This window comes from Chiloscyllium plagiosum, chromosome 2, assembly GCF_004010195.1.
Source record: "Chiloscyllium plagiosum isolate BGI_BamShark_2017 chromosome 2, ASM401019v2, whole genome shotgun sequence".
Lineage (NCBI taxonomy): Eukaryota > Metazoa > Chordata > Chondrichthyes > Orectolobiformes > Hemiscylliidae > Chiloscyllium > Chiloscyllium plagiosum.
In genome coordinates, this window is record NC_057711.1 from 76,367,721 (window position 1) to 76,381,167 (window position 13,447).

General features: G+C 38.5%; 1 protein-coding gene across 5 annotated transcripts in view; it reads left to right on the forward strand.

Annotated features, from left to right (window-relative positions):
* Nucleotides 1-13,447, forward strand: part of pcsk5b (proprotein convertase subtilisin/kexin type 5b) — a 363,949-nt gene that overhangs the window by 164,612 nt on the left and 185,890 nt on the right. For all 5 annotated transcript variants that reach the window (XM_043712341.1, XM_043712351.1, XM_043712379.1 and 2 more), the window contains exons 10-11: nt 4,451-4,554; nt 9,858-9,975. In XM_043712341.1, the coding sequence (XP_043568276.1) occupies nt 4,451-4,554; nt 9,858-9,975 (222 nt within the window). The remainder of the gene's footprint in view (nt 1-4,450; nt 4,555-9,857; nt 9,976-13,447) is intronic.

Genomic DNA, 13,447 nt, shown 5'->3' on the forward strand with positions numbered 1-13,447 from the left:
CCACAAATGCTTAACTTTATAGAATTTAGATTTAAATAACGCATCCCATAGGAGAAGCTTCCTGGAAACGTTATCATTGCAATAGAAAAGCTTAAATGGGACGATTAAGTAATTTTATAATTTATTTAACAAATTAATGAGCAATATGCTATATGTCGATAAATATATAGCTTAAAAGCTATCAAAAGATGTATTATCAAATCTAATAACTCGTGAAAAATATCTAAGAACATCTAGGAATATCTTTAGAACAAGTAAGCATAAAATATCTAACAGCATCATAAGAATAGGAGATCCAGCAACATTTGCCCAGCCTAGTAAGCTGTCTTCTGGTGGGAGAGAATGACTTTTGAAAAGTATTTTGAGTTCCTAATATTTCTGAGATCTTAGTGAAAGGAGTTTTTAAAAATATTATTTTGAGCCCTGCTTTGCAAATAGGGAAGTCAACCCACCATAGAGCTTCCTCTCACTTGCATGTGATTCTGTATCATTTAACATTATTCCTTAACTTTTACTTAAAGATTCATTTGAATTTGAGCTTTCATCTAGTCCATTTGTTTATGTTTCATACTCCTTTCATTTCTCCCTTATTCTTTCAATCCTAAAGCTTTGAAGGAGTCTTTTATCAGTTAAGACGTTTCATTTTGTATCTAGATATTCCTTTCATCTCTCCCTTATTCTTTCATTCATAAAAGAATTATTTGCTAAAGATTTATCAGTAAAGATGTTTCACTTCTTTGTATTTAAGTGAGATCTTATCCTGGTTTCTAATAGTATTCATGCGATAAGAATCTTGCCATCCTTATCAGGTATCTTTCCGACAATTAAGTAGGTGCCCACCTTCAGGCGGTTCACGAAGGGGATGCCGACAGGACTTGTTATTTTGAAAGTAAACTTAGCAAAGTTCCTAATGAGCCAAACTGTCTACCTGCCTCATTGAATTGAGTGACCCTGCTGGCCCTGGTCACATTTTCACCAAAATGTCCTACATCGGAAAACCAGCACAGTGTGCTGTTATGTAGAAATATAAGCAATAGGAGCAGGAATTTGCTACAGTCTGTGTTGGGATAGATACGCACACTGTGCTGTTAGGAAGGCATTTCTTGAATTTTAACCCAGTGTCAGTGAAAGAATATAGAAACATAGAAAATAGGAATAAGACATTGCGCCCTTTTGAGCCTATTCTGCCAATATGATCATTGATCATCATCCAACTCAGTACCTCACTTCTGCTTTCTCCCCATATCCTTATGATTCCTTTAGCCCTAAGAGTTATGTTTACCTCCTTCTTAAAAACATTCAGTATTTTGGCTTTAACTGATTTCTGTTATAGAGAATTTCACAGGCTCACTGGGTAAAGAAATTTATCCTCAGCTCTATCCTAAATGGCGTACCCCATATCATAGAACATAGAACATTGCAGCACAGTACAGGCCCTTCCGCCCTCGATGTTGCATCACCCTATGAAACCAATCTGAAGCCCATCTAACTTATACTATACCATTCTCATCCATATGTCTATCCAATGACCGTTTAAATGCCCTTAAAGTTGGTGAGTCTCCAACTGCTGCAGGCCGTGTGTTCCACACCCTTACTACTCCCTGACTAAAGAAACTACCTTTGACATCTGTCTTATATCTATCACCCTTCAATTTAAAGCTATGTCCCCTCATGCTAGCCATCACCGTCCTCTGAAAAAGGCTCTCCATGTCCATCTGATCTAACCCTCCGATTATCTTCAGTCTTAATTAAATCACCTGTCAACCTTGTTCTCTCTAATGAAAACAGCCTCAAGTCCCTCAGCCTTTCCTCATAAGACCTTTCCTCCATATCAGGCAACATCCTAGTAAATCTCCTCTGAACCCTTTCCAAAGCTTCCACATCCTTCTGATAATGCGGTGATAGAGCTGCACGCAATACTCTTAAGTGCAACGAAACCAGAGTTTTGACCAGCTGCGACATGATCTCATGTTTCCAAAACTCAATCCCTCTACTAATAAAAGCCAACACACCGTACGCCTTCTTAACAGCTCTATTAACCTGGATGGCAACTTTGAGGGACTTATGTAAATGGACACCGAGATCTCACTGCTCGTCTATACTACCAAGAATCTTACCATTTGTCCAGTACTCTACATTCCTGTTACTCCTAAGGTGAATCACTTCATACCTTTTTGCATTAAACTTTATTTGCCACCTCTCCACCCAGCTCTGCAGCTTATCTATGTCCCTCTGTAATCTACAACATCCTTCGGCACTATTCACAACTGTACCGACTTTAGTGTCATCCGCAAATTTACTAACCCATCCTTCTACGCCCTCATCCAGTTGTTTATTAAATGACAAACAGCAGTGCACCAAAAGTAGATCCTTCCGGTACCCCACTAGTAACTGAACTCCAGGATGACCATTTCCTATCAACCATCCCCCTCTGACTTCTTTCAACTAGCCAATATCTGATCCAAACTGTTAAATCACCCTCAATCCCATGCCTCCGTATTTTGTGCAATAGCCTATCATAGGGAACATAATCAAATGCCTTACTGAAATCCATATACACCACATCAATCGCTTTATCGTCATCCACTTGTTTGATCACCATCTCAAAGAACTCAATAAGGTTTGTGAGGCACAACCTACCCTTCACGAAACCGTGTTGACTGTCCCTAGTCAACGTAATCCCATTGAGATGATTTTAAATCATATTGGTTATAAGCTTCTCCAACACTTTACCCACAACTGAAGTAAGGCTGACTGGTCTACTCTCCTTCATGAATAAGGGGATATCATTTGCTATCCTTCAGTCTTCTGGCACTATTCCTGTAGACAATGACAACCAAAAAAAGTTAAAGTCAACGGCTCTGCAATCTCCTCCCTGGCTTCCCAGAGAATCCTTGGATAAATCCTATCCGGCCCAGGTATTTATCTATTTTTACACTTTTAACACCACCTTGTGAGCCTCAATCCTGTTTAGTCTAGTAGCCTGTGTCTCTGTATTCTCAACAACATTGTCTTTTTCCAGTGTGAATGCTGGACTCAAAACATCAACTCTGCTTTCTCTCCACACGTGCTGTTAGACCTGCTGAAATTCTCCAGCAATTTTAAATCCAGTGTGCGGTGGTAAGAGGGTGGAAATATCCATCAGACTAGTGATGTCATGACTCTGTGCCGAAGTCTAAATGTGCAGTTGGGTGTTAAGAATAAGGTTCCTCTACTTCCTACATTGTCTGTTATTATTTGCTGTCCAGCTTTATTCCCTTAGTGTTCCCTTAGTGTGGTTAATTGAGTAAACATCATCTGTGAACCCCTGCCCACATTTATGGAAGGTTTTTAGATTACTTTTTTTTTAGATTACTTTTTACAGTGTGGAAACAGGCCCTTCGGCCCAACAAGTCCACACCGACCCGCCGAAGCGTAACCCACCCATACCCCTACATTTACCCCTTACCTAACACTACGGGCAATTTAGCATGGCCAATTCACCTGACCTGCACATCTTTGGACTGTGGGAGGAAACCGGAGCACCCAGAGGAAACCCACGTAGACACGGGGAGAACGTGCAAACTCCCACACAGTCAGTCGCCTGAGGCGGGAATTGAACCCGGGTCTCTCATGCTGCGAGGCAGCAGTGCTAACCACTGTGCCACCGTGCCGCCCACGGTATTTGAGATCAGGAGTGATGCACTAAAAATGTATCCTGTTCAAGTCAGCAAGTGGGACAACCTAAAAAACAAATCAAGCCACATTGGTCATCAAATGTGTTTATTATTGTACATGCAAAATTAGGTGGACTGTGGAACGTATTTCAATACTGAATACGCAAAAGAAAATGCCATTCAGAAACTTTCCCTGATTAATCAGCAGCCTAGCTCTTTTTTTTCTTTTTTATAAGAATTTAATTTGGCAAAGATTAATTGCTAATGGCCAGCAATGCAATCTTTGAGACTCATTGTGGATTATTTCCTTCTCAATTAACCTTAAAGCAAACAATGCAGTCGATTAGTTATAAGATTGGATCAGAGCCAGAGAGTCTGGGTTCAAGCCCAACCTGCCCTGGAGGTGTGTTAAAACATGTTTGAAAATGTTGATTGAAAATATCTGAAATGTTGCAGTGGACCTCTGGGATAACATCCTGGGGCTCTTGTAGTTTAGTTGCAGTCCCTACTTCTGGATCAGAAGTTCTGGGTTCAAGTCCCACCTGCCCAGAGGTGAGTTTGAACAGGATGATTAAAATGTTGAAAAGGTTGTAATTGCAGCATTAGGAGGATATTAATTTTCCTATAACTGTTTTGTGAATGTTAACCCTATAAAGTCTGTTCATATTTGAAATTGCAGGAAATTCAAAGCTGATTTCATATTTTAGTTTGCAACGTATTTGAATGGTTTGGTTTTAAAAGCTGGACTAAAGGTTGAAAAGCTTATTTAAAACTTAGTTGTCTCTTTCCTTCAGCCCTTACCTGAATTGGAGGGATGTGCAGCATATTATTGTGAGAACGTCACGCTCTGGCCATTTGAATGCTCCAGACTGGAAGAGTAATGCTGCTGGATACAGAGGTAAAATCAAATTATTAGAAAATTGCAGATTTTAGCTACTTGGAAACTAATTTTAACTAAAATAAATTGTGCTTTTTATGTAAATGCTGTTTCGTTACCCCAGCAAATCTTTAAGGATTTTAATCTGTTAATCTTAAAGCACCACTTTGGGAATCTCTGTGATGGCTGATAGCTGAGCAGATTTACACTCTTGCCAAATTATGAAAATTTGTAATAGTGTAACTGCTGTCGCTTAACTAAATTATAACTTTCAAACTATTTTAAAATCTACGTTTATTTAGTTGCTGTTTCTCAAATGATATGTCGTATTAATTCAACCTACTGAATTACGTAAACCATAAGCACAGTACTTGAGTGGCAGCCACAATGCACTCAATCTGCCTAGATGGAACTGCACTGCATCCAAGGTAAAGGTTACCACAAGAAATAGGCACAGGAGTAGGCCTTTTAGCCCTTTGAACCTGCTCCATTATTCAGTAGGATCCTAGCTGATCTTACATCCCTCACATCCAATTTCGTGCCTTTTCCCCCATCACCCTTGATTTTCCCTACTAATCAAGAATTTATCCATCTCAACCTTAAAAACACATAATAATGCTGCCCTTGCAGTTCTCTGTGGCAAGAAGTTCCAGTAAGAAAGTCCTCCTTATCTCAGTTTTAAATTGTTGGATCTTTATTCTGAGACTCTGTCCTCTTGCCCTAGAATTTCCCATGAGCGTGCTTTCAGTGTTTACCCCATTAAGCCCCTTAATTTCAAGAAGTTAAAACGATACTGAATTGTTTATTTGAAGTGCTTTTTTGTGTCATTACTTCTAATCAACAGTCATTGCATTTTTTTTTTACACTGGATAGTTACAATACAACTCAAACAGTTATCTATGAACCAAACATTTCATGGTCCATGTTCCTGTCAATCAAGTTTGTGTTATTTAAAGAAATGGTTTTCTGGATTTTGTATCTATTGCTGTCCAGCAGTCCCAAATGTTGTTCGAGGCACAGTACGCCAATTGAGGCTGATCCCTCCTCATTTCTGGCATCCTTGAGGTCTTTCAAGGATTTTCTAATCCACCTGTCCAGAGTTTTTGTTACGTACCTCTGAAACAAGTAAGACTTGACCCCAGGCCTCTTGGCTCACGGGTAGGGACACTACTGCTGCTGCTTTACCCCTGATTTGTATATGCACAGGTTCACTTTTGGCACCAGGATTAAATGCCACAGCTGGCTCCATACTTCTAGTTTACAAGCTATTGTCAAATTGTTTTGATCTGTGAGGCAAATGGTGTTATAACTGGCCTATCCTTAAATTAGGGGAATGATGTCATATAGTTTTAAAGAATGGCCTTCATCTCGTGATACCTTTTGAAACTTTCTAAGTAGTAATTTTCTTTTCTAAAATGAAGGGCTGTTTGAGCGTATCTCCAGCTGGAAGCCAACACTTGCATGTGGGACCTTTTGAAGTTTATTTCTTACAGGCAGCAAAACATCAGCTGTCTGGGAAGTCTTCTCCATGGCAACCATAGCTCCTGACATGATATGTTTTGTCTCGACCGATGGTGTTCCATATGAGCAAAACACTTCAGGCGTGCCATGTATGATTTGCAATAAATGTTGCTGGCATATTACTACTCTTTACCTTTGTATTTTAATTACTAATTTGTTGAAGTTTTCAATTAACTTCGCTAAGCTTTTTAAACTGTAAATAGAATGCTTTTTGTTAACTCTTTAAACACCAAACTTCCTTTTTCCTGCACCCAAATGAATGTACTCAGTGCACTGCTGAAGTAAATAGCAACAATTATATTTAAATGTATCATATTGGGAGTCCTTTGCCATCCTTAATGTATGTTAAACTCAAAGCAATACACATGTCAATTGTATTTAGTACATTTGAGGTATTGAACTTTTAGCTGCAAAGTTTTTTGTTTTTATTTAAATCTCCTTGAAGGTGTTGAATGGTTTCAAAATTATTTGCAAAGCCCTCATCTTGTGTATTCTATCACCCATTAAAAGGAATACCATGCCAATTTGCTTACTGAGATATCTACATTGCTTTTGTCATAATAGTTGTTACACCTCACCCAAATGGCAATTCTTCATGCTTTTGACGAGAATTTTCATGTTAGTTGTTTATTGAACTGTACCAAATTGAAATGGAGGAGGGGAAAGTGAGGACTGCAGATGCCTCTTTTTTTTTTTTCCCTCCTCCACCTCCCCACCTGAGCCTCCAACTCTGCACTGTTGTCTTGACCTGTCCATCATTTTTTCCCATCTATCTGCTCCACCCTCCTCTCTGACCTATCACCTTCTTCCCCCTCCTTCATCTACCTAGTTCACTCTCAGCTATCTTACCCCCAAGCCCCACACCCCTCCCATTTATCTCTCAGCTCCTGGCCCACAAGCCTCATTCTTGATGAAGGGCTTATGCCCGAAACATCAATTCTACTCCTCAGTTGCTGCCTGACCTGCTCTGCTTTTCTGGCACCACACTCCCAAATTGCAGTGAAGCTTATTTTATTCCATTTAAGTTGTCTGTGCTGGCAGACACCTTCCACGATGAACCTAAGAAGTCATTCCTCAGTTTTGGTTCTCTTATTACAACTGCGACTATTCCTCAAACTAAACCAGACTCAGTCTCACCTTTATTCCATTAAGGTGTCTGTGCTGTCATTTTTCTGCGGGGATTGTTGAATATCAATTAGGTGTGGAATATTTGGATCTTTTGTTTTCTTAATCCAGGAGTGCTAAGGATAATTGCACTGCAACTTTTAACCAAGGTGGAAATAATAAACTTTCCTCAGTCATTTTATATTCAGTAGTATAACCAGACTTTACTAACATGAAAAGTGTTTATTTTTCTAAAATTTAATTTGTATTTGAAATTTGTTTCCATAATGGCACAGCATTTAACAGTAGTAGTTAAAAGCCTGATTGTTTAACATCACTTCTGGAATGTTCACTAACCTTTGATAACTCCCAATAATCTTTATCAATATTCTAATGGAACATAACTCTAATTCCAATAGGAATTTTTTAAAACGTTATTTTTGGCAGGAATGGGAAGCAAGCATGGTTATAAATGAATCAAGAGAGTTAAAGAACTGAGTTTCCCAGCAGGCACTGGGTTTGTATGCAGATCCAGGTCTCTGACTGAGGCTTCACACCTGCATGTTCTTCTGGAGCCAGCAAATTGGTAGGTCACTTGTAGGTCCCCTATCCAATTGCAGATGGTGGGTGCATTCCTGGCTTCTAAATGGTATGATTGGCAAGCGCTCTTCTCATTGGAGTTTGCAGGTGATTTTTCTTTCATGTCTTTCCAGGTGGTGGGAATGGTTTGGTGTGTTGCCCCAGCACAGTGTGCCCCAACCTCATCTCCCATATCCAGCTCACCCTAGGCTTGGAAAATCTACCCCAAAGTGCTTAGAGAAGAATCAGTGAAATTACCCACAAAGTGAAACAGAGGGGAATCAGGAAATAAATATTTAAATTCAGTAGATTTTAAATAAAAGTCCAACACCATTGGTCTTAGAATATTCCTTATTCAAAGTGCTGGCTCTTTTTTTAATTGAAGGACTGATAAATCTGTTCTCCTAACCATTCCTCTATCTGAGAAGCCAAGCTCCTTTTAAGAATGAAGTGTACTAATTTTCTCCAAGAAGAATGAGGCTTTGCTTAAAAACTGTCCATCATAGTTAATGAAGTGTCAATGCTGTATCAAATATTTATAACTGCAATCAATTAGAATGGACTGCATGGTTGTCCAGAGTGCATAATCTTTCAATAAGCTCCAGCCGAAACTTGAACACTTTTTAATGAAACCAAGTGTATGAGCCACATGGTAAACGATGGGACTGGGTCTGATTTAGTTTGAGGACTATAGCAGTTACAATATGAGAACCAAGACTGAGGAATGATTTCTTAGATTCATTGTGGAAGGTGTAGATTTGACAGCTGAAAACAGAAACATCAACTCTCTACTCTAAGGTGGGAAACAGATGCTTGCTGCATGCGCAGTGTAAGCAAGTCATTTGAATGTTAAGTACTGACACTGCTGATCATGTTCAAGATGTTTAGCTGATAACATACAATTTTGAATAGTCAAAATCAGCTAGTGTCTCTAATTTTTCATGGTTTTCATTTCCATTAGTTATATTGGAACACTCTGTGCTGCTTAAATTAATGAAATCTGTTTGTTGATTGGAATTGAGGAATAAGGGAACGATCTTGTGTAACTTTTTTAGTGCATTATTGCCAGCATTTCCTCAGCATGCAAGGAATAGACCAAGGCAGCATCCAATTGCTGTCTTTGATTTTTAAAAAAAATTATTCATGGGATGCAGCTCTTGATGGCATTCCTAATCCCAGAGAAGTGAGCAGTTAAGAATCAAGTCACATTGCTCTGAGGCTGATGTCACACATTTGGGGTCACATGACCAGGTAAGGACAGCAGAGTTTTATCCCTCTAGGACATGAGTGAACCAGGTGGGGTTTTAAACAATTTATAATGATCATTTGGTCACCATTAGATGAGCATTTTTCAGATTTATTTATTAAATTCAGAAGTCTTCTATCTGTCTTAAAGGGATGTCCCAAAAATGCTAACCAAAATATTATCCTTCTGCCATTGTCACCACCTCCCAACAAACTTGCTGATACGTGAATTCCACCTTGCCATGGCTACAAGTTATTGATTTTGCATATGTGTGCCGTTCAGAATTTACTGGGATGAGCAGATGAAGAATATGTCTTTTCTTCAGACTCACTGGAATGATTGGTTTCTGATTTACATTGAGTTTATTTTTAAAAGGCAGTATAAATTAATAATGGAATTAAGAGGTATTCGAGTGATGAAACAATCTTGAAAGAGAGGTTACTCAAAAACCAAAATAACTGCGAATGCTGTAATATACAAACAAAAATAGAAATTGCAGGAAAACTTCAGTTCTGAGGAAGGGTCACTCGACCCACAGCGTTACCTCTGGATTTCTCTTCACAGATGCTGCCAGACCTGCTGAGCTTTTCCTGCAATTTCTTCTATTTTAGTTTTTGAAAGAGTGGTGTATTACTACAATTAAACAAAGTGATTTACTTGCAACTACTTAAAGGGGATAATCCTAATGATTATGCATTTTAGTCTTAAAAATACTACTAAGAAGAGGAAGATCTAGACTAAGTCATAGTTGTATGTTGTAGCTGTGCTATGCAATTGATAATAATCAATGAAGAGGTAAGGAGAGCTACTTTTTTCTCTAGTTCAGAAGGGGTTTGATTTTATGCAATTATTGACTGAAATTCCATGTTAACAGTGAGCCACTTATATGGATTTGGATTAATGGATGCAGAAGCTATGGTGAAAGAAGCAGAGCGTTGGAAATCAGTCCCACCCCAACATAGCTGCGTAGAGAACCCAGACAAACAAAGCAGGTACCAAATATGTGCAAACAAAGATATGATCAACTTGGTTGGCCAATGATTTCAGAGCTCTATTTTTCCACAATAACGTAATTTTAGTAACTTACCCTTCTTGTTAACCTTCATTGAATGCTTTTAACTTGAGTTTCATTTTGTTATAAAATATTTTATATAGTTTTAGAAGAATAACATTAACATTAAAGAGAGAAAACCATGGCTAATTAGATAAATTTATTTTGGGTCTGCTGGCTTATTTTCTTTTCCTGTTGTAAGAGAATTATCTGAATTATCCAGTCACACTTTAACTCAGTTAAATGCTGAGTAATATACATTCTTTTACATTCTAGAGAAGATACAAACCAAATACAGTAGTCCCCCCGTACTATCGGGGATACATTCCCAAGACCTACCACGGAAGCCCGAAACAGCAGATACGAGCGAATCCATTAATTTAAATGGGAAATTTACCTTCCCAGAATTCCGGGAGGTTCCCTATATTATGTTCGCGGGCCACGGTAAACTGCAGGTAACTGAAACCACGAAAATAATTCTGTGGACATGGGGTTCACCCTATAGCAGAATTGGTCAGAATATTAAAAAAGCAGGGAATTACTGACGAAAAGATGCATCAGATGGAAAACATATTAGAGTATGAGAGGAAGCCACCAAGGAATGTCAAAATACACAGCATGAGTTTCTACAGGTATTTTAAGAGAAAGGAATAGGTAAGGTTTGATCCTCTGGAAAATGGTCTTAAAGTACTTAACATGGAAATTAGAGGTGAAATTAATAAAAACTTTGCTTCCCTCTTCACATTAGAGGATAAAAATATTCCAGTCACAGCTATAAACCCAGAAAAGAGGAACTAAGAAAATTTCAATCAAGAGGGAAATATTACTAAGCAAACAGTTAGAACTGTCAGTTGGTCAGGCTCCAGATCCAAATGAACTTCACCCTCAGTTCTTAACAGAAGTTGCTAATGAGGCAGTAGATGTGCTGGTTTTAATTTTTAAAAATCCCTCGGCTTTGGAAAGACTTCATTGACCTGGAAAACAGTTCCTATAAACTATTTTTGCGAAAGTAGGGAGGTGGAAAGGTTGCATAGGCCAATTAGCTTGATACATGGTATGGGGAAGATGTTTGAATTGGTCATTAAGAAGATTAAAGTTGTTCACTTCTTAAAATTTAAAGTGATTGAGAAGTTTGAGTTAATGGAAAAAGAAACAGAAATCCTGCTGAGGAGTTGGCAGCATCCTAAATGGTTGTATAAAATGTTTTAATGTCTTTGACACAATTAGGCAATGTATAGAGATGAGATTTTAATTTGGTGATTTATCATGGGGGTTTGTTCTGCAAAGTTAAATTGACCCAGCTCGTAACCTGCACTCTAATTTTATGCCTCCATTGTAGTATATTTAATGCAGAGAGTGGCATTGTGTCATACTTTTGTGCTCTGATTTAATTGGACTTGCAAATCTCAATATATTTATTTAAGAAAACAAACCCTGCTTCTGAAGATCCTAAAAAGGATCTTCATCTGCATTTCTCCATTAATTGACATTCTACTTTGAAATGGGAATGGATATCTGTTCTGTCAGTGGATTTGGAAGCTTTTATTATGTCAAGTGTTTCATTGTGAATGCTCGGCTAAGTTCCAAAAGCTTCAGCTCAATGGGTAGTATTGATCTGAAAATCTTTGGAACTTTTACAAATGTATAAAAACAGACTGTCTGTGATGTAGTATATTGTTTCTTTACAAAGGTACTGAAAATATTATATGCATCCCAGGTTTTTTGGTCCCGCACCAACAATAGCATGTTTGAAATCTTCTTTTGTAGATTGTTGGACGTTTAATAGTTTTCTAATTATTTCAAAATAATTCCCTCTGGTATTACATGTGCACTGAGAATTTTGTATTGTGTGCACGCTTCGGTGACTATTGGGGCAAAAACATGGCACTGGAGATGAGGTATCGCATGAGGAAATGAGTGGCTGTTGCTTTAGAACATCTTTCAATATCATTGTGAGCTGAGTTACTCTTTTATAACCAGTCAGCCTCCACATCCATTCTGTTCTCACATTCCATTGCAGCTCTAAAAAGGTATTGCAAATCAGAGCTATGAATGAAAAGACAAGAACTCCTTAATGTTTCACATGGGTCAGGTGTGTATGACCCATGCCCATATGAAATTTTGGCTGTATGTAACTATAATTAAGTTGTTACAATGAATAGAAATTGTTTACCCTTTTTATGGTGTAGATAAAATTCCAGCAATGAATATATGTTCACCAACTGGATATGGGAATCAGTGTATTAATTAAATGTATCGGAACTTAGTGACGTTTGCTTTTGTTGGAATTTCACAGAATCACAATTGTTATGGTGCAGAAGGTGGTCATTTGGCCCATTGTGTCTGCACTACCTCTCACCGTTTACATGAGTACCAATCTCCAGCCTTTTCTCTCTAACCCTGAATGACTATTTAAATAGAAACAATGCCCTCTTTAAATATCTCTGTTAAACCTGCCTTCTTACCACAGTTCCAGGTTATGCATTCTAGGCAGAAGTTACTTAGTGTGAAATGTCTTTTTATCCCTTCACATTTTCTTCCTTTACAAAATTCCAAAAAATTGTGCCCTTTGCTTCTCAACCCTTTTATAAGAGGGAACTGTTTTTCCTATCTCCTGAATCCAGATCCCTTATGATTTTGTTTACTTTTTATCAGATATCCTCTTAACCCAATCCTCTCCAAGGTTAATAATCTCAATTCATAGTCATAGAGTCATACAGCATAGAAACAGGTACTTCACCCCACCATGTCCATGCCAACTTAAAAACATCAAATGCTATACAAATCCTATTTACCTGCAGTTTGTCCATAGACTAGTGTGTCCATGCATTTTAAGTACTCATCCAGATGCTGCTTAAAGGTTGCGAGAGTACCTGCCTCTGTCACCCTCTCAGGCAGCACTTTCCATATTTCAACCACCCTCTAAATAGAAAAAATGTTTCTCCTATCTCATCTAGACCACTTGCTCATTATAAATTTATGCCCTCTAGTCTTAGATAAGTTTGCCTTGGGGAAGAGATTCTCGCAATCCACTGTGTCTATGGCTCTCATAATTTTATATAGCTCAGTCAGATCCCCCCTCAGCCTTGTCTGCTCCAAGGAAAACAAACGCAACTTATTCAGTCTCCCCTCATAACTCTTTCATCCCAGGCCACATCCTGGTCAATCTCCTCTGCATCCTCTCCAGTGCAGTTGCATCATTCTGATAGTGTGGCAACTAGACTGCACAGTATTCCATTTGTGGCCTGTCCAATGTTTTACAAAGTTGTAATAAGATTTCTTTGCTCCTACAGTCTCCACCCTGGCTAAAAAATACAAGCATCCCATCTGCCTTCATCATCTTGTCTACCTGTGCTGACATGTAGCGATCTGTGGACCTGTACACCAAAGGCCCTTTGTTCTTTTGTGCTCCC